This window comes from Gorilla gorilla, chromosome 22 (assembly GCF_029281585.2).
Source record: "Gorilla gorilla gorilla isolate KB3781 chromosome 22, NHGRI_mGorGor1-v2.1_pri, whole genome shotgun sequence".
NCBI lineage: Eukaryota > Metazoa > Chordata > Mammalia > Primates > Hominidae > Gorilla > Gorilla gorilla.
The window spans coordinates 35,126,849-35,148,897 of record NC_073246.2 but is presented as its reverse complement, the minus strand read 5'-3'; the positions used below and the strand labels follow the sequence as shown (position 1 = coordinate 35,148,897).

Below are 22,049 nucleotides of genomic sequence, written 5' to 3'. Positions count from 1 at the left end.
TGCCCTGTAGTGAAGCCAACACAGAGCACCGTTATGTGCCAGGCAACGTTCCGTGGCTCACTTCATTCACAAGTGACCATATCACTTTGTCAATGAAAAGAGCCAAAGTCAGTAACATACTTGAAGAGATTCAGTCTGAGTCAAATATGAGTGACCAATGGCCCATGACACAGCCACAGGAGATCCCGAGAACCCTTGGTCAGGGTGCAGCTTGGTTTTATACATTTTAGGGAGACATAAGGCATCAATCAATGCATGTAAGATGTACACTGGTTCAATCTGGAAAGGTGGGACAACTCGAAGTGGGGGGGCTTCCAGGTCATAGGTAGATTCAAAGATTTTCTGATTAAAAACTTGGAATTAATAAAAGGAAGCATCTGGGTTAAGACAAAGGGTTGTGGAGGCCACGGTTCCTATTACGCAGAGGAAGCCTCTGGTAGCAGGCTTCAGAGAGAACAGACTGTAAATGTTTCTTACCGGACTTAAAAAAGTGCCAGACTCTTAGTGAATTCTCTCTTGGATCAGGAAGAACACTTGGACTGGGAAGGGGGTTCTTTATAGAAAGCAGATTTTCCCTGCAAGAGACAGCTTTGCAGGGCCATTTCAAAATATGTCAAAGAAATGTATTTTGGGATAAAATACTTTGGTTTCTTTTAGGGCCTGCTATCCATCATGCTGGTATTAGTGCTACAAAGCATCTTTTTGTCAGTCTTAAGGTTTCTGTTTTAATATTAGTGCTGGCCAGCTGTGCCTGAATTCCAAAGGTAGGAAGGTCCCGTGAGGCATGTCTGGACCACTCATTCCCATCATGGCCTGAACTAGTGTTTCAGGTTTACTTTACTTTACTCGGCCCTTGGCTGAGAGGAGGGAACCATTCAGTTGGTTGGGGGGCTTAGAATTTTATTTTGGTTTACAACTAAAGTAATTTCTTTATAGATCCTACCTTATTTTTATTCTGGTAAATCAGAACATTAAAGATACTTCCATTGGTGTCAGAGGCATTTGAGTCAGAGCAACTCCATCTTGAGCTGGGTAAAATGGGGCAGGGACCTATTGGGCTGCATTCCCAGACAGTTTAGGCATTGTAACTTACAGGACGAGATAGGGGGTTGGCACAAGATACCGTTGGTAAAGACCTTGCTGATAAAACAGACTGCAGTAAAGCCGGCCAAAACCCACCAAAACCAAGATGGTCGTCCTCACTGCTACACTCTCACCAGCACCATGAGTTTACAAATGCCATGGCAATGTGAGGAAGTTACCCTACATGGTCTAAAAAGGGGAGGCATGAATAATCCACCCCTTGTTTAGCATATCATCAAGAAATAATCATAAAAATGGGCAACCAGCAGCCCTCGGGGCTGCTCTGTCTATAGAGTAGTCATTCTTTACTCCTTTACTTTCCTAATAAACTTGCTTTCACTTTATGGACTCGCTCTGAATTCTTTCTTGCGCAAGATCCAAGAACCCTCTCTTGGGGTATGGACTGGGACCTCTTTCCCTTAACAATGCGGTTGGGACATTTAGAAGGGCTTCTTTGAGGGAGACTTGCATAGCTTCTCACTTTTGGTAAAACAGGTGGAAACTTGGCTACTTCCTGAGAAAACAATCAGCAGGGAGTTCCGAGGCTTGATTGTTCTCACTCCAAAGGGGAAGAAGGTTTGGGATCACACTGTTTACTGTTCTGATGTCTGTGTAACAGAAAGGTGTTCAGCCTTCATCAGTGATTTTCTCGTATACCCTGGCAAGGGTTCCTTTCATCTATGAGCGAGAGCTGATGCCAGATCACATCCATGAACTGCACCCAACCTCGCTGCTTCCACCTTTTCACCCCTTAATGCCACTGTATACCACTGTCTCAAGCAACTCCACCTCTTCTGGCATTTGGCTTCAGCAATGGCCACACAAAGGGCACACAGCGCTGAATTTAATCCTGACTGCCTGAAATAAAAGCGTTTCCATTTCAAGATTTCTGATCTCATCGAGTAGTATCTGATTGTTTTTTGGTATGACAACATAAAAGTGACTCTACCAGATCATACACACGAACCAACAGAAAACATCTCTGTGAGGTGTTTACTGGAAGAAAGACCTTTAGTGCTCCATGAATTCTTTTCAGATTCTTTTCTTTAAATAGGCTTGCCCTCAGAGTAAAAGCATGAATACTCAAAACATGAATTTAAAAAAACGAACATACCTGATTCCTGGCCAGGTGGAAGGAGGGTACATTTTAAGGGAGACTTTATTACTGCTTGCTCATCACTGTGCTCTAAATAAACAGATACACAGTAGTTCGTGTTTGGAATTAACTTGTCAATGATATAGGTGAAATTTCCACTCATGTTTCCTTTTATTTCGGGTTTATGCTGTAAACATAAGCAAAAAATCAGTAAGACTGAGAATTTCATTTAGAGGCAGGCCTTAATCTCTTTTGGGATTTGTCTTCAAATCTCAAACAGGGTTAGATTTATCACAGGCTTGGTAAGAAAAAGGATTTATAAGTCATCTGGAGCAAGTAATTTATCAGAAAACTACACCTACATGCACTTTTAATATACACCTGCACACACACATATTTTATAATCATGACATCTAGTCTAGCGCCTTCATTTTATAAATGAGATAAAAGTCTTCAAAGAGGAATAAAAGTCTCTGTGACGTCATTTTTACAAGATTATCTTCTCTCATGGACAGTGTGTGTCTACTTTACACTTGAGAAAGTGCCTTCATAAACATTAACCCTTTTGACTTTCAAAACAGTCTGCAAAATAGGCATTACCTCCATTCAACGGATGAGAAAACTGTAGCTCAGTGTGGCTAAGTAACTTCTCCAAGGTCACAGAGCTTGTCTGTGACAAAACTGACTGATGTCTAGTTTCTCATCTTCTCCCTTTATCAATAGACAGATATAGATAGATAGATAGATAGATAGATAGATAGATAGATAGATAGACAGACAGATGGATGGATGGATGGGGTCTCACTCTGTTGCCCAGGCTGGAGTGCAGTGGCATGATCTTGGCTCACTGCAACCTCCACCTCCTGGGTTCAAGAGATTCTCTTGCCTCAGTCTCCTGAGTAGCTGGGATTACAGATGCCCGCCACCATGCCTGGCTAATTTTTGCATTTTTAGTAGAGATGGGGTTTCACCATGTTGGACACGCTGGTCTTGAACTCCTGACCGCAAGTGATCTGCCTGCCTTGGCCTTCCAAAGTGCTGGGATTACAGGCGTGAGCCACTGTGCCCAGCCATCTCCCTTTAAACACCTTGCCTCTTCTTTCCTGTAGTTGCATTTCACTTCAGAATTTAAAAGATGATATGAGGGCTCTTTCATGAATAATAACTTTTGTATCATGTTTTACAGTTTTTAAAATACATTCTTACTAGCAGTTTAATAAATGAGGATTCCTAGCAGCTCAAATACAGCCTTCAGTAATGATGCTTTTCTGTAAATTTCTGTTTGGGAGGAGGAGTTAGTAAACAAACAAACTTACGACCCAACAAACTAAAAGCTTCCCCTCCAGTGGCCAGCACACAATCTCCTTCCCTGTTTGGAAAAATTCCGTGGAAGAATGAGCTCTCTTCACTGTCTCCGATTTTTCTCCTCCCACTCTTTCTTGAATCTACTCCAACCAGCTCTTTGCCCCTAACTCTATTAAAACTACTTTTATCAAGGACACAATGTTGCTAAATCCAATAGTCAGTCCTCTTCAATTGTCCTATTTACAGCACTGGACTCAGTAGACCACTTTCACCTTTTGGAAAGTTCTTCTCTCACCTGCTTCTCTCCCTACCATGCTGGTTGCTCTTTCTCAGTCGATTTTGCTGTTTCTTCCTCATTTGCCAGATCTCCAAATTTTGGAATGTTCCCGGGCTCTGTCACTGGATGTCTTGTCTTCTCTCTGAGTGTCTATTCCCAGGTGATCTCATCTGGTCTTAGGGCATTCACCATGCACCAAGAAGCCAGTGACTGCCAGGCTCTCTCTCTAGCTGCGGGTTCTCCCCGGGACAATAGACTGGCACATCCAGCTCCTTCCCCACGTCTCCTCCTAGATTCCTTACGGACACCTGGAATTTAACATGTCCCAAACCCTCTAACCCTATCTAACCCTCACCTGCTTCATTCATCATCTTCCATAGTTAATGGGGAAGTCAGTCTTGCTCCACATGCAAAATATATGCAGAATTATGAGCTAGGCATGGTGGCTCATGCTTGTAATCCCAACACTTTGGGAGGCTGAGGTGGGTGGATCGCCTGAGGTCAGGAGTTCGACACCAGCCTGGCCAACACAGTGAAACCCTGTCTCTACTAAAAATACAAAAAATTATCTGGGTGTGCTGGCGGGTGCCTGTAATCCCAGCTACTAGGGAGGCTGAGGCAGGAGAATGGCTTGAACCCGGGAGCCGGAGGTTGCAGTGAGCCAAGATCATGCCATTGCAGTCCAGCCTGGGCAACAAGAGTAAAACTCCGTCTCAAAAACAAACAAACAAAACCCAAAATATATGCAGAATTTGATGGCTTCTCCCTACTCATTACCCCTCTACTATCAAGGTCCAAGCCACCACCATCTGTTGCTTAGATTATACTAGTAGCTTATTTTTTTTTTCTTGATTTAAAGGCTAATTTTCCTTATGAAGAAGATGCCTATTAACTACAGTTTTTCCTCTTATAGAGTAGTCAATATCCTAATAAGCATCAGTCTCTTATTTTAGGAATCATAATCTAAAACATAGAGTTAGTTGCTTATGGGGTGAACACAAACGAGACATGATTGAAACAGGAGATTTAATGACACTCCACATAGTCCTTAGGCCACATAAACTTATTTTTCCCCCATTTTTGCTCCTTTTCCTAGAGTACTGATTATAATCCATGTCGATATTAAAAGAAAAATGATAATAATCATATAATTTGTTACTGCCTCTTAAGTGACTGCCACCCTGGATTGTGTCTTAGTTGGTCTCCTAACTCCCATCTTTGCCCCTGTGGTCTATTTTTAACAGCCCAGCCAGGATGCTCTGTTAAGCCTTGGGTTCCACAGGCTTCCATCACACTCAGAAGACCCAGACCTACAAACTCCTACCAGGTCCAGCCACATTTACCCTCTGACCTCACCTCCTCTTCATCTCCTGCCCGGTCACTCCAGTTCAGCCACCTCTCCCCGCTGTTGCTGAAATACACCGGGCCCACTCCAGCCTCAGAGCCTTTGAACTTCCTGTGCCCTCCGCCTGAAATGCATCTACCCTGAATATCTCTCAGGCTGGTCTCACTTGCAAGGGTTTTATACTTGGCAAAGGGCTCTACAGACATAAGCTGCTGCTACACCGGTGAGAGCAATTTGTCCATTTCCACTTATTCCAGCATTTGGAGGGCTAGGGACAACAAAAATTGAAGATGCAGGGCTGTCTGATACCAGATAACCCTGAGGTTACTGAGAGTCAGCTCCTTTGCAGAAATTAGGAGAGGACAGAACCTGCCAGATAAGCCACTTCCTTACTGTGTGTGAGGGCCAGAGACGCAGCGACAGATGCTTTTCATGGGTGGCTCAGCTAAACCCTCCTTTTCAAAGAAATCTCTCCAGGGTTCACTGAAATTTGGCTGTACTCTGCATCTCCCTCCCACACCCTCTTTCCTGTGTGTTCCTTGATGTTGTGCATGTGGCTTACTCTTTTTTTTTTTTTTTTTTGAGACGGAGTCTTGCTCTGTCACCCAGGCTGGAACACAATGGTGCAATCTTGGCTCACTGCAACCTGTGCCTCCTAGGTTCAAGCGATTATCCTGCCTCAGCCTCCGGAGTAGCTAGGATTACACGTGCCTGCCACCACATCCAGCTAATGTTTGTATTTTTAGTAGAGATGGGGTTTCACCATATTGGCCAGGCTGGTCTCAAACTCCTGACCTTAGATGATCTGCCCACCTCGGCCTCCCAAAGTGCTGGGATTATAGGCGTGAGCCACCAGGCCCAGCCGTGGCTTATTCTTTTAAAGAACACTGTGCTGCAGGTTTAGATCAATAGTGAATGAACCATAGTGACTTCTTCCCTAAGTTGGACCATACTGAAGCCTGACGTTGTAGCTTTAATTGTTCAACTGCAAATTTCCTTTCAAAAGAGACAGTCAAGTGCATTGATTGCCCACTCAGAACTGTTTTGATCCTAACAGGAGAAGCCACTTACCTTCTTAACAATTCCCTCTGACTGTTCTTCAATGACGAGTGATAAATCAAACTGTAATTCTTCCTCAACAATAGATGGAAATTTCACCATCACATTAATGTGGTTGGTAAAACCAACAATCTCAAACTCTGGTGGTTCAAAAGACACTGTGCAAAAAACAAAAACAGACAGGAATATGTCACAGAGACCATATGTGGCCCACAAAGTCTAAAGTGGTTCTTCTCTGGCCCTGTATAGAAAATCTGCCAAGTCCTGATTTACATCATAATTTTTCATTGCTAATGCTATTCCACTAAGTGACTGTATCATGATTTAACTGATTCATTGTTTTGAACATTTAAATTGTCTCTGATTTTTATTAAAGACTTAATGTATCATGGGATATTCTTGGAACTAAATTTTTGCATTTGTCCTTAATAATTTCTTTCTTTCTTTTCTCTTTCTCTCTCTCTCTCTCTCTCCCCCTCCCTCCCTCCCTCACCCCCAACTTTCTTTCTTTCTCTCTTTCTTTTTTAATATAGACATAGGGTTTCCCCATGTTGCTCGGGCTGGTCTCGAACTCCTGAGCTCAAGTGATACACTGGTCTCGGCCTCCCAAAGTGCTGGGATTACAGGTGTGAGCCACTGTGCCTGGCCTTAATAATTTCTTTGGGACAAATTACTAAAGAATTCTGGATTAGAGTAAGCACATGTTAAGGTTTTTAATACATGCTGTCAATTACTTCAGATGGACCATGCCAAAGCACACTCTTTGTATTCCCTCTAAACCTGGATATTTATGTATTTTTCATATTTATCATTTGAGTCATGAAACATATCTCACTGTTACTTTAATATGCATTCTTTAACAACCCAAATACTATAAATTCTGATTTTCTTTCTTTTCTGTGTGTACACACAGATGTCTGTTTATACACATACGTAAACATGCACACAAATCCAGCAAATGTCGTATCCGAATTGTTTGCCACAGTGGGATTCAGTTATCCTTACCACTTTGCTAATCATGTATGAGCACGTGCACACCCGCATAGCCTACAACAGGAAGCTGAGACCAGATGGTTCTCTTGGAAACTCGTTGTAAAGTGGGAGATTGAAAGAGTAACAGAGCTGGGGCTGTTAACACAGTGCGTTAGGGAACTGACTTGAGTCACAGGTAAAGAAAGAAGGGGTAGGCCTGTTCTTGGGGTCTAGTCTTCTCCTCTGAGCTTTGGGTACTAGGTGCATGCACACTTGTTCACACACAAAAGAACACTGGGTTATAATGAGGGGGTGGAGTTGCTGTATTAAGAAAACACTGGGGCCAGGTGTGGTGGCTCATGCTTGTAACCTCAGCACCTTGGGAGGCTGAGGCGGGTGGATCACTTGAGGTCAGGAGTTCGAGACTAGCCTGGCCAACATGGTGAAACATTTCTACTAAAAGTACAAAAAATGAGCCAGGTATGGTGGTGTGTGCTTGTAATCCCAGCTACTCTGGAGGCTGAGGTGGGAGAATCGCTTGAACCTGGAAGGTGGAGGTTGCAGTGAGCGAAGATCGCACCACTGCACTCTAGCCTAGGTGACAGAGTGAAACTCCATCTCAAAAAAAAAAAAAAAAAAAGAAAGAAAGAAAGAAAGAAAATCCTGGGCCAGAGAGATGAGAGCGCTAGATCCAGCCCACCTGAATCTGGCTCCAGACTTCCTGTCAGGCTGTGAAACCGAAAAACAGCAGCTCCTACTGCCTTATACAGGCACGGGGCAAATCTGCAAAGTACAAATTATCATTCCACTTTTCAGATTTAAAACACCAAGGCTCAGAGAAGCAAAGCAGTCCATGGTTACAGAGCTAGGAAGTGGCAGGGCCAAGAGGTGAGCCCAGCCCCAGGTCTAAAACACCTTTGTAGACCTCCTATTTCATGGAATAGCAAATAATGAAGATCTTGATGATGGGGACGAAGTGGAGAAACAGAGATAAAACTCACTGTCTATGGCCAGCCAGAAATTGTGTGAGCAACTGAACAACGTTGTGTTCCCGCTGAATCCTTCTAGGATGGTGACATAGGCCTCGTGTGTGCTTCTCCACTCATCTGTGAGGTCACAAAATGATCTTGTGGTATTTGCACAGTTCTTAACCATCTTCAAATCTTCTGGTTTACTTTGGAAAGAAAAAAATGGAAAAAGGAAATTGTTAGCATTGATGTAATGAGAGTCTATTTTTGGGCGCCTTACTTCATTGTTTCCTTTAGGGCTCTGCCCAAATATCACTGTATTAAGTGATCTTCCCCAACCATCTTATTGAAAATGGAACATCTTATGCCCTCCCCACCCCTGCACTTTCAATCCCTCTCTTTTCTTGATTGTAGCATTTACCCACACCTGTCACATTATACCTTTGTTTACTGATGTCTCCATTTACATAATGTCTGCTCCAGGAGGGCAGGGACTTTGGTTCACAGTTGGACCCCCTGGCATGTAGTAGGTGCTCAGTAAAATTTGCCGGAGGAGCCGAGTGCAGTGGCTCACGTCTGTAATCCCAGCACTTTGGGAGGCCAAGGTGGGCAGATCACGAGGTCAGGAGATTGAGACCATCCTGGCTAACATGGTGAAACCCCGTCTCTACTAAAAATACAAAAAATTAGCTGGGCGTGGTGGCGGGCGCCTGTAGTCCCAGCTACTTGGGAGGCTGAGGCAGGAGAATGGCGTGAACCCGGGAGGTGGAGCTTGCAGTGAGCCGAGATCGTACCAGTGCACTCCAGCCTGGGTGACACAGTGAGACTCCGTCTCAAAAAAAAAAAATTGCCGGATGAGTAAATGAATGAATGAAACTTGGGCCCTCAGGGTGGAGGCCTCAGATCTCCCTCCCTCTATGGGACAATCATGAATGCCTTCCCTGAGACCCCCTCCCTCTCTGGCTAAGACTAGATGATCCAGTCCTAAGTCAGACCTGGGCTATTTCAGGGACAATGCAGATATCTCATCAACCAAGCTTCAGTTAGTTGGATGATACATGTCACCACTCAATGCAGAGAAAAACTTTTTAGCAGGCACCGAAGAGAAACTCACAAGAGGTCTCCCACTGGCTCAGTCAATAAGCAGTAGCAGCAGCAGCTCTAGGCCAAATAAATAACCAACAAAAGGACACTCCAAGGGGCTGCTGGATCAAAGCAATGACTTCTAAGAGTGATTGGTAGGTGTGGGAAGACAAAAGACAAGCAGGACTCCATCCATTATGTCATGAATCCTTGCAGCAACCCCTCAGCAGAGGCATTAGCTTAGGGGCTGAGGTCCGTGCCAAGTGTCAAGCTGGTTAGTGACCAAACCAGACTATGGACCCAGGCCTGTCCCAGACTAGGCCAGGCAGCTTTCTGGTGTCCCACCAGAGTAAAGAAAAGTGAACATAAACCATCAATATGGTCAATAGACCTTTGGATTCCTGTCCTCAGATAACAGGACTTTTAAACATTCAGACTGACTGAATTAGAGAAATCATTGCCTAACCCATACACGAGAATTATTTTGCATGTGAGGTTCTGACCTATAGAAATTGGCTTTGATGACACATACAAGCTTTGTCAAAATAGATTTGGATTATTAAAGTATTCAACTGAATTAAAAATGGATGTGTGATGGTGTTTTGTCTTTGGCTTTTTAAGACTCTGAATAAGAAACGCAGAGAGAAGGAGAGGTAGATAGGAAAAGGGAGAGGGAGAGACAGAGAGAGAGAAAAGATCACCTCTCCCCATATAACAGAACAATAATATGTTTACCAAGAGAAAATGAAATATCAAACCAACCTCATGATTGTATACAGCAATGTATAGTGAGTTGGTACAATGGAGTGGTTTTTTAATTCCCATGATAAGATGGACCGGAAATTTCGCAATGATATCTTGAAAGTGCAAGATTCATCTGTGTAATCTAAAGAGAAGAAGAAAAAGGGCATTGAAATTTGGAACCCACAGTTGTATTCTGGCCACTGTTCAGTCATTTCTTGGGATCTAGAACCCACACCTCTGGCAGATAACCTCTCCAGAGAGCCCTGGTGTCTTGAAAACAGGAAGTCTACAGGACATGGGAAATAAATTAGTAAGTTAATTAACGAGCAACATATTGTCAGGGCAGGCAAGCATGGGAAACAGGGACTGTGCACTGTGTAAGGAGAGTCTGGACAGAAGGGCTTCTCCAATGCCCTTGGACTGTCCCTCCATGGTTCACTGGACCAAACTAACCCAGGCCATCCCAGCCCACATGATGCACTTCCTTTCACTCTCCCCTACCCATTCTCCCTCCCCAAGCCGTTCTCTCAACTCTGCTCCCAGCTCCTCCATGAAGTCCTCCTTAAGTAGCTCAGCCCACTGCAAATTTTCCTTCCTCTGGATTCCCCAGCTCACTTATTCCCTGGATCACAGAGAGCAGGGGAGTATAACATGAGCCCTGACTGGCCCTTTCTAAGCATTTAAACCCCAAAACAATGCTGAAGTAGGCACTATGAAAAGATTCATTTTACAGACTGTAAAACTGAGTTGAATTATACAGCGTCATGTAGGTGGGAAGTGGCAGTGATAAATGAGACATTAAAGCCAGACTTGCCAAATTCTGCCTTATACGGTTAAATTTTTAAAGATCACCTAAGTTTCCTGTGGTTAGGACCCAGGCCTTTGTTTCTCAACTGCCAACTCTCCACCCCCAACCAACACTTAGCACAAGGTTGGACACATATTTAATACTTAGTAAAGTTTTGTGGACAGATTTATATACGTAGGAAGAAGTTTAGTTAAAAAAAAATTTTTGTCCTTTGTCTGGAATCATCAGGGTGGAAGAATGCAAATTAAAGAGTAAATATTTCTGGGCCATTTTTTATTTGGCACAGTCTGTGTCTCCTCATTCTTTTATTAGTGAGATTATTAAGAGTTTGAATATTCTTTAAAGAAGTTTAAAAATGATCTCTAGTGTTCATTTCTTAGACTAGTTTTGTATCTCTCAAAAAACCAGAGTTAGCTCATTTTAGCTCCTTTTACAGAGAAAGAATCCCAATAAAACAGGCAACAGATGTACAATCAGAAATCAAATCTCCCACATTTTATACCTCTGAATGGTTGCCCCAACACTTTCACTCTTATACAAAATTTAGTGAAGCCAAAAAACATCTCTTACCAGGCGAATCATGTGAAATACCAAACACGAGGCTGATATACACTAGAAGGAAGAAAACACATTAGAGAGGCAATAGTTTTATCTGGGCTCAACTTGCAATGATTACTCTAAGTCTGGAATTCTTTAACATACATTTATTGGTATCAGATTGAGACTTTTCTTGTGCCAAAAAAATGCCCACATAGATGGTTTTTACTCTACATTGGTGCCAGCAGCACATGGTGCAAGGACTGTGATCTGAGCTAAAATAAGATCCATTTGGGAGCTGACACTAACAACAATATGTACGGTCCCTGTTCTGCCCTGCTTTTTCCACTTAAAAATATATCTGGGGCCGCGTGTCGTGGCTCACGTCTGTAATCGCAGCACTTTGGGAGGCCGAGGTGGGTGGATCACACAAGGTCAGGATTTGAGACCAGCCTGGCCAACATGGCAAAACCCTGTCTCTACTAAAAATACAAAAAATTAGCTGGGTGTGGTGGTGCACACCTGTAGTCCCAACTACTCAGGAGGCTAAGGCAGGAGAATAGCTCGAACCCGGGAGGTGGGGGCTGCAGTGAGCTGAGATCGCTCACTGCATTCCAGCCTGGGTGACAGAGGGAGACTCTGTCTAAAAAAAAAAAAAAAATGGCTGGACACAGTGGCTCACACCTGTAACCCCAGCATTTTGGGAGGCCAAGGCGGTGGATCACTTGAGGTCAGCAGTTTGAGACCAGCATGGCCAACATGGTGAAACCTTGTCTCTATTAAAAATACAAAAATTAGCCGGGTGTGGTGGCGGGTGCCTGTAATCCCGTCTACTTGGGAGGCTGAGGCAGGAGAATCGCTTGAACCCAGGAGGTGGAGGCTGCAGTGAGCTGAGATCACACCCTGCACTCCAGCCTGGGCAACAGAGTGAAACTATGCCTCAAAACACACACACACACACACACACTCGCACACGAGATTTTTTTTTTTTTTTTTTGAGACAGAGTCTTGCTCTGTCAGGCTGGAGTGCAGTGGCTCGATCTCGGCTCACTGCAAGCTCCGCCTCCCGGGTTCACGCCATTCTCCTGCCTCAGCCTCCCAAGTAGCTGGGACTACAGGCGCCCGCCACCATGCCCGCCTAATTTTTTGTATTTTTTAGTAGAGACGGGGTTTCACCATGTTAGCCAGGATGGTCTCGATCTCCTGACCTCATGATCCACCTGCCTCGGCCTCCCAAAGTGCAGGGATTACAGGCGCGAGCCACCGCGCCCGGACACACACGAGATCTTTAACATCAAAGAATTTCCTTGTTTTTGTTTAAGTACTTGGGCTGGCTGAGGGAATGTCCTCAGAGGCAATTGTCCATCCTAGAAATATTCACAGAATATGAATAAGCATGTTGCTAATTAATCAACTTTAGAGCTAAAAGACATCTATCAAAGATTGGGGAGGAAGAAAGGGTGTTAGGAGAAATTACTCTTCAAATTATGGCAAGGATAGTCCTGATTATTATTGCCTTAAGTCACTCATTTGTTTTCCTAAAATTAACAACAGGACAGGAATCTACATTGAATGTAAACTACTAGTGTAGGTTTCCTATTTGCTTTCCACTTAACTCCTGACACTAGGCAGGGTGGTACTGGGTCCTCTAGTCAGGGAAATGAGTTTGCAACTTCCTGCCAGGGCTCTCAGTGAGGATGGCATCACAGCTTGCTTCTATAAGAGCTAAGATAAAAAGCAGCACTTACCCATGAGAACCAAATTAAGTGATCTGACGATGAAGGCATTCTGGCTCAAAAGCATCTTTGCTATTTTTAGAGTCTTCTCTTGACTTTTACATCTGAAATCAACATTAGGTGATCAAAATTCTGAAGTGTCTAATTAAATTGCAAATATAAAAATGGGAGCAAAGACAAGATAATGAGACCTGTAAGGAATAGTAAAATTCCTAGTCATTTACCCCATTTATTCAAGTGAGCCTGGTCTCAGCTTCTGGGCCCAATCCCCTACCTAGTCCGGGAGGAATTTTAAATTTAACTTTTGAACAGCCAACAGTCATTGGGTTCAACAATTTTAAGCATTCAAAAAAAAATTGTGAAAAGTCTTGCTCCCTTTAGAAAACTTTTTTTTCTTTTGTGAATCCTTCAGAGTATCTTCATGTATAAGCAAAAGCAAATACATATTCCTAATTTCCCCATCTTTTAGACAAGAGATAGCATGTATAGTCCCTGTTCCACCCTGCTTTTTCCACTTAAAAACATATTTGGAAGATCTTTCTATCCTTGTTTTTTAAATAGCTGGATACAGTTCTACTCTATAGACACACCATTATTTATATAATTAGCACCCCTACTATAGACATTTGAATTATTTCCAGTCTCTTCTGCAAGGAAATCTCTTTCATTTTGCACATGTGCCAGTTTAAGTGTGGGAAAATTTCCAGAAGTAGAATTGCTAGACAAAGGACGTATCAGTTAGGGTTCTGGCAGGAAACAGCTCATTCAAATTAGGATAGACGCTTTTTAAAAAAATAAATTTAAGGGGTACAAGTGCAGTTTTGTTAGATAGATATATTGCATAGTGGTGGAATTTGGGCTTTCAGTGTATCCATCACCTGAATAGTATACATTATACCCATTAAGTAATTTCTTATTCCTTAACTCCCCACACCCAATCCACCCTTCTCAGTCAGTAATGACTATTATTCCACATTATATATATGTCAACGTGTGCACATTTTTTATTAATAGCTCCCACTTATAAGAACATGTGGTATTGACTGTTTCTGAGTTGTTTCTCTTAAGATAATGGCCTCCAGTTCCATCCATGTTGCTGCAAAAAACACGATTTCATTCTTTTTTATGGCTGAATATACTGTGTGTATATATATGTAACTTTTTTTTTTTTTGAGACAGGGTCTTGCTGTGTTGCCTGGCCTGGAGTGCAGTGCTGCAATCATGGCTCACTGCAGCCTCAACCTCCCAGGCTCAAGCAATCCTCCCACCTGTCCCCCTAAGTAGCTGAGACTACAGGCATGTGTCATCACACACCGGCTAATTAAAAAAACCTTTTTTTTTTGTAGAGATAGGGTCTCACTATGTTGCCCAGGCTGATCTCAAACTCCTGGATTCTTGCCTTGGCCTCCCAAAGTGCTGGGATTACAGATGTGAGCACCACACCTAGCCACATTTTCTTTATCCAATCATTTGTTGATGGATACTTAGGTTGATTCCATATCTTTGCAACTGTGAACAGTGCTGTGTTCTGAGAAATTCATTGTTAGGCTGTTTCGTTGTATGAACATCATAGAGTATACTTAGACAAACCTAGATAGCATAGCCAACTACACATCTAGGTTATATGGTATAGACTATTGTTCCTAGGCTATAAATCTGTGCAGCATGGTACTGTGCTGAATACTGTAGGCAGTTGCAACACAGTGGCATTTGTGTATCTGAACATATTTAGACACAGAAAAGGTACAGTAGAAATATGGTATAATCTTATGGGGCTATCGTCATATAAAGGGTCCATCTCTGCCCAAGACATCATTAGGGGTTGCAGGACTATATTTACAAATGTGTGAGAGGGCTGTAGGCAAACCAGAAGGGAGAGTATAGAATCTGCAGCTCACAACATTGAGGCCTGTGACCACTCTGGGGCCCAGAAGGGAGACTCCAGAACCTGTAGCTCACAACATTGAGGGCTGTGACCACTCTGGGCCTGCAGAAGGGAGAATATAGAACCTGTAGCTCACAACATTGAGGGCTGTGACCACTCTGGGCCTGCAGAAGGGAGAATATAGAACCTGTAGCTCACAACATTGAGGGCTGTGACCACTCTGGGCCCCAGGAGGGAGAGTACAGAACCTGCAGATCACAACATTGAGGGCTGTAACATTCTGGGTCTGCAGAACGGAGGGTATAGAACCTGTAGCTCACAACATTGAGGGCTGTCACCACTCTGGGCCTGCAGAAAGGAGAGTATAGAACCTGTAGCTCACAACATTGAGGGCTGTGACCACTCTGGGCCCCAGGAGGGAGAGTACAGAACCTGCAGCTCACAACATTGAGGGCTGTAACCATTCTGGGCCTGCAGAAGGGAGGGTATAGAACCTGTAGCTCACAACATTGATGGCTGTAATCACTCTGGGCCGGAGGGGGAAGAGAAGCCAACACTGCAATTTGTAAGGAGAAACTCCTGTATGAGCAGCTATGACATGAGACCACTGGACACAGCCAGACCAAGAGGACAGTGCAGGCAGGAAGCTGAGGGATAAATATCCCTCACTGTGTCCCTCCCTTCTCTTATTTGGGGCTCCCCATCGGCTGAACAAAACCAGAAGCCATACGGCAAGGGGCCTGGAGTTGTATCCTTACCAGACAGGGTCCTGGGCCAACTAAAGAGTGGGGAGAGGGGAGGGTGGGTCTGAAGAAGCAGACAGAAGAGACCTGGCAATGAAACTATGCATCTGTAATTTGGATAGAAACTGTCACACTGACCACCCTCGGGGCTATACCAATTTACATAACCACCTGCAACGTGTGAGAATTTTCGTTTCCCTACCGTCTCTTCTTAGAGGTATATCATCAAGTTCTTGGATTTTTCTCAAATTCATAAATGAAAAGTTGTCTTTCACATTAATATTAATTTGTATTTCTCTTACTCTTTGTGATGGAACATCTTCATCTTTTCATAGGTTTAAGAGCGATTTGCATCTCCTTCTCATTAACTGTTCGTGCCTTTGGCAATTTTTCTGTTGAGCTGTTGCTATTTTCTTACTGGTTTGCAGTTTTTTTTTTTTTTTAAGTAGAAGGGAAACTGTGATATGAGTCACATCTTTTTCTTCTCTCCCCAGTTTGTCACTTGCCCTTTGAGTTGCTTGTGCTGTTTAAAAAAACCAACCCCCCCAAAAAAACACCCAGAAGTTTTTGAGTTTTATGTTTTCAGATTTAAAGGTATTTTCTTTCTTAGCTTCTAAATTCTGAGTCATAATCAGAAAGTCTTCCCTACTCCAAGGTGAGAAAGGAATTCTTCAAGAAGAATTTTAAGGAGCCCCAGTAGATCTTGTTCCTTCTCTCTCTCTCAGATATTCTGTCCCCATCCACGTGACTAAGACCTATAGATTGTGGGCATTCTTCTGTCCCCCAAACACTGGGGAAATATCATCAAAATAAAAAAAGACCATGAAATCGCAGACTTGTCATGGCTTGTGGCGACTGTCTGTGGCTGGTGACATAGAAGTAAGAAGAATTTACCATGACAGTTTAGGTCAAGAAAGGCAGATTTATTACAGAAAGTAGGAAAATACATTGCAAGGGAGCAATGGGCAGGTCAGTAAGAGAGGAGTTGACTGCCAGGAGACAAAGGCTTGCTGGGGATTTTATAAAATGCAATTTGAGCTGAAGAGTGCTATGTGGAGGACTGACAACGCCAAGGTAGCAGGCAGCTAACTTGCATTCTTCTGTCAGCCGAGATATTTGATGATAAGTTGAAGCATTTGATGATACGCAGGAAGATTGTGAGTTATGTGTGCAGGAGGGTCGTATGTCCTGGGCCATAAAGAAAGGCAGACCTATAGCTTATCTGCTTCTTCTTTTTGTTTGTATGTCCTGGACCATGAAGCAAGGTAGACCTATGGCTTATCTGCTTTATCTCTTTGCTTTCCCCTAGACCCCCAGCCTGACTCCTCTTCCCTAATTAGGACTTCACAAGACGAAGTTCAAGCTAAAAACAATGTAATTTTTAAGTCTTCTCTGCTGCCACAGTAACACGTCCAACCTGGGGTATTCTCTTAGAGAAATCCAAGTGATTCCAAGTCAAAATTTCCAGCCTTGCTACAGACTCCACCACCCATGAGATATCCAAGCACGAATGCCTGGAACTAATCCCATAATACTGTACCCATTGAGAAACATCTGCTGAGATATCTTGATGTGTGACATCATCTCCCATAATCAATCCACAGCAGAGGTGTTGCCTAGTTGTGAACATTCCCCTAGATACCACCACATCCAGATTGTAGAAGGGCAACTTCTTTATTTTTTGAGACAGGATCTCACTCTGTCACCCAGGCTGGAGTGCAGTGGTGTGATCTCGGCTCACTGCAACCTCTGCCTCCTGGGCTCAAGCGATTCTCCCACCTCAGCCTCCCAAGTAGCTGGGACTACAGGCATTTGCCACTACACCTGGCTAATTTTTGTATTTTTTTTTTTAGAGATGGGGCTTTGCTATGTTGTCCACGCTGGTCTTGAACTCTTGGGCTCAAGTGATCCTCCGGCCTCAGCCCCCCAAAGGGCTTGGATTATGGATGTGAGCCACCATGCCCAGCCAGGGCAACTCCTTTATATTTGAACACCTGACCTGACCTCTGACATGTGGCCTTTGGTCCCCCTGTTTGTCTCCAACGGTGGCACATCTTCATCTTTGTTATATATCTGCAGGAACACTCAGTCTCTTCAGCAGCCGAGAAAACACACACACACACACCCCATTCTCCCCCTCTGGGCCAGGGGATGGCTTCCTTCCTGGCTTTCTGGTGACTTATACTTCACTTGGAACCATATGCCTGATTACCAGATTCTTCTTGCTTGGAAAATATGATATCCCATCTTGGCAGCCTGCCTAAATTGTTAATGGAGCTCCTTAAAACTCTTGCTGACTACAAATAGATCAGTCTTCCTAAAGCATGGCTCCTGTCAACAGGGCTAGTCTCAGTACCCCCAGGCCCTGCAGCTAGAAGGATCCTACACTTGGCTTGAGGTTCTCCTGTGGCTATCCTGAAATTCTTAACCATTTTATCTTTCAATGTGTGTTTTGTGCTAGGAGCCCCAGCTCACACTTGGATCCTTCCCCACCTCCTGCAGGTTAGGCTCCCAGCAGAGGAATCCCAGGCCCTGTCTGGCTTCAATCTCTATGCCTGACAACTGCTGCTGCTGCTGTTGGCATGGGGCGTCAACTGGGACCACATTCTGCTGAAGCCCTCCTGGTGCAGATGCTGGAGAGGTCAGGGCCAGCACTCCAGCCTCGCCCCATGGACTGGAGTCAGAGGGTGACTGGCTGGAGGTTCGGTCTGGCAGGGATGAGTCTCTGGGTCACTCTTGACCCAGGTACCTAGCATATCTGAGGCAGAGATGTAAAGACCCTTGGACGTGGCCACTACACTGTGGGTTAGGATGGTAGGTGCTTGGGAAAGGGAGATGCAAGGCTTGACTTCCCCAGAGCCTGCCCCAGGCTGGATCGAGGGGAAGCTAGCAGGAGGGGGATGCCTAGAAGTCAGGTGCAAGTACATGCATCCTAGAGTCACCAGGGCAGAGGGGCCCCAGGGACCTGTGTGAATCTGCTCTGGCTCCCTCGGTATCCCTGAGCCTGAGGGAGGGCTCCCTTGGGTGGCTCTGTGCCTGGTGGAGACCCTCTCTTCCTCTTTGCAATCTTCCTCTGTCTGGCTTCAGTTTGCTGCTTCTGGCTAGTTCAAGGGAACCTCCCAAGATGTGCTGTAAAGTACTAATGGTATAACTTGGCAATTCCATATATGAATTAAATGCTCTTATTTAAATCTGGTTTTGCATAATATAAAGAACTGCAATATTCATGCTAATAATTCAAGTTTTTATTTTTATTTTTTATTTTATTTTTTGAGACAGAGTCTCACTCTGTCCCCCAGGCTGGAGTGCAGTGGTGCAATCTTGGCTCACTGCAAGCTCCGCCTTCTGAGTTCACTCCATTCTCCTGCCTCAGCCTCCAGAGTAGCTGGGACTACAGGCGCCTGCCACCACACCCAGCTAATTTTTTGTATTTTTAGTAGAGATGGGGTTTCACAGTGTTAGCCAGGATGGTCTCAATCTCCTGACCTCATGATCCACCTGACTTGGCCTCCCAAAGTGCTGGGATTACAGGCGTGAGCCACCATGCCCGGCCTATTTTTTTTTACTTAGAATGATATTAAATAGCAAACAAAAAAAATTACGTGTTGAGAGAGAGAGACTGTGGAAGAAAAGGCTTTATATTTTAGTACCTTTAGTGGTACTTTCTCATGCATTTTTATCTGGCTCTGGGTGGGCCCTGTGAATTATGTAGTCAGCTCAGTCTGTAGCTCACTGTTGCCTGACAATGCACCAAGCTCCTTAGGTTAAATTCAAGGCTATCAGCCTTTCCAGTTTTTCCTAGAGTTATTGTCCTGCTGAGCTCCAGGTGACAGGTCAACCCCTGCTCTTGTCAGAGGTGTTGGAACCAGAGTGACTCCATCTTGAGTAGCAGCAGGGTAAAATGAGGCTGAGACCTGCTGGGCTGCATTCCCAGGGGGTTAGGCATTCTTAGTTATGTGATAAAACAGGAGGTCACAAAGACCCTGCTGATAAGACAGGATGCAGTAAAGAAGCTGGCCAAAGCCTGCCAAAACCAAGATGGTGACAAAAGTGTCCTCACTGCTTATTATATGCTAATTACAATATATTAGCATGCTAAAGGAAACTCCCACCAGTGCCACTACAGTTTACAAATGCCATGGCAACATGCAGAAGTTACCCTATATCATCGAAAAAAGTGAGGAACCCTCAGTTCCAGAACTCCCACCCCTTTTGCAGACAACTTATGAATAATCCACCACTTGTTTAGCATATGATCAAGAAATAACCATAAGTATACTCAGTGGAGCAGCCCATGCTGCTGCTCTGCCTATGCACCCTTTCATTCCTTGACTTTCTTAATAAACTTGCTTTCACTTAATTCTGCCAGCTTGCTCTTTAATTCCATCCTGTGCAAAGCCAACAACTCATGTGGCTTCCCAGGCTGAACCCCAATTTTGTCACAGGTTCACCCTGTGACACTCTGGCCTTCTCCATTCTGAAAGAAGAGCTCTACCTGCTATTCGCCCTGAGACCAGACAAACCCTGACAATTTTCAAGGCCCAGATAAAATGGATGGATTGGGTGAAGTGATTCTTTGAATTCCAACTCCTCCTAGACAGACAAACAACCCTCCAGGAACTTGCTGCCTCATAGTCTCCTGGTAAAGTATGGCTGTGTCTTTCCTTCTGTCTGACATAGACTGATGCACATTGTCAAGGAGGCAATGAATAATGAATGAACTGGATTCAGAAATGTTAGACAAAAACAATTACATATCTTTTTCTGGAAATTAGAAAAATATGAAAAAGTACAAATAAGAAAGTAACACTCATCCTTATTCCTACCATCCAGCATCAACAATTGTTAACATCTTGGCATATTTGATTCTAGTTTATTTTTCAAACATCTTTCTTTTTTCTTCTGTAAAAACTACTACTATCATTAACATTAGGCGACCATAATCCCACAGATCTTTCTATGCATAAACATACACACACACACACACACACACACACACACACACGGTGTTTCTGTTTAATGTTACTTGGGAAAAGACTAAAATAAAGTCAAAGGAGTTGTTAAAATTTAAATTTTTTTGTCCATAAGAAAGTATAATTTCCTATGATATCCCTCTAAGGTTTTAAATAAAACTTATGAAAGATATTAAAAGTTGCAGTATTATATATTCACATAGCATCTTTTAATTTTATACCATATTTACTATTCCATTCTTTGAAAGAAGAGAATATTGGTATTCTCATATTTCCGTCCATCTTCCTCTCTGACTTCTTCTTTTTTTTGGCTGTATATTTTTGTCTAGATTAATAACAATCCCATTCTATCCTACCCACAATTTCTATAGATGTATTACTTCTATATTTAAATAGAATACTCACCAAGTCTTTTTACCATTCTCTACTCTTAAGTTCTTTATTTTGATTTATCTCTTAATTTGCTATTTCCTGGATTTTATTACTCAGCAAGTTTTTGTTTTTCCAAAAACGGTTCATGGGTGCTGAATTCCCTTTGTTCTTCCAGAAAAAAAATATGTCCCTCGGAAAAGTTTCTTTCCCTTGGAACTGTTCCCTAACAACCATCATAGTCTGGCATTTAGTGCTGCACTGAAGTCTGAGGTGAGCTTGATTTTGTTTTTCCCTCCTTTACTTTTTCTTCTTAGATTCCTAAATAATTCTTTTTCTTTGAATTTAAATAGTTTAAGATATCTTAGCACTTCTGTATTCCCACATGACATTTTCTGGAACATGACATGTTCCTTTGGCCTACAGACCATTTTTTCTTCATCTCAATAAGCTTTCTTTGGACTTATTTTTATTTGAATTTTCTGTCCCATTTGTTGACTTCTCTACATCTTGGACTTCAGTGTTCCCAATTATTGATTGTATTTTGTCTTTCATAATAGCTTCTTTCTTCTTAATCTTTGTCCCTTTTCAGCTGAATTCACTGGGCTTCCTTACTGGGCTTTCTTCTATTAAAATACTTTCATTTTCAGCAGTATTGCTTCTGTTCTTTCTCCTGACTTATTTATTCTGTCACTATGTTTTTACGGTCTTCAATTTTCCTTTAGGTCTGCAATCTCCCTTTTCATCTCCAATTTACACTTTTCTCATCTTTGAGTTTGTTTTATTGGATTTATATTTTCATCAAGTTGTTGCACAGTGTAAGGCAATGGTAATGAATTTCTTCTGTTCCAAGCGTAATTCTTCGTTTTTAGTAAGATGTCTTGCAATCCACGTTGTTCTTTCCTTTCCTTTTTTTCCCCCTTACCATTTCTGTTCACTTTGCTGGTACTAGTTTGGCTTTAGTACCTCCTACTGATATGGCGGAGTGAAACCTTGACTTCCTTTCCACAACTTTATCTGATTCCAGCTTGTTCTGTAAAGCCTGGGCAATTTCTCTAGCCCAGAA

General features: G+C 43.2%; 1 protein-coding gene across 5 annotated transcripts in view; it reads right to left on the bottom strand.

Annotated features, from left to right (window-relative positions):
• The window catches only part of IFNAR2 (interferon alpha and beta receptor subunit 2), a 35,584-nt gene that overhangs the window by 10,617 nt on the left and 2,918 nt on the right, over positions 1-22,049 (bottom strand). For all 5 annotated transcript variants that reach the window (XM_055373906.2, XM_055373909.2, XM_031005146.3 and 2 more), the window contains 6 exons: positions 13,026-13,117; positions 11,311-11,352; positions 9,951-10,074; positions 8,139-8,311; positions 6,178-6,323; positions 2,198-2,366 (listed from right to left, as the gene is read on the bottom strand). In XM_055373906.2, coding sequence (XP_055229881.1) covers positions 2,198-2,366; positions 6,178-6,323; positions 8,139-8,311; positions 9,951-10,074; positions 11,311-11,352; positions 13,026-13,117 — 746 coding nt within the window. The remainder of the gene's footprint in view (positions 1-2,197; positions 2,367-6,177; positions 6,324-8,138; positions 8,312-9,950; positions 10,075-11,310; positions 11,353-13,025; positions 13,118-22,049) is intronic.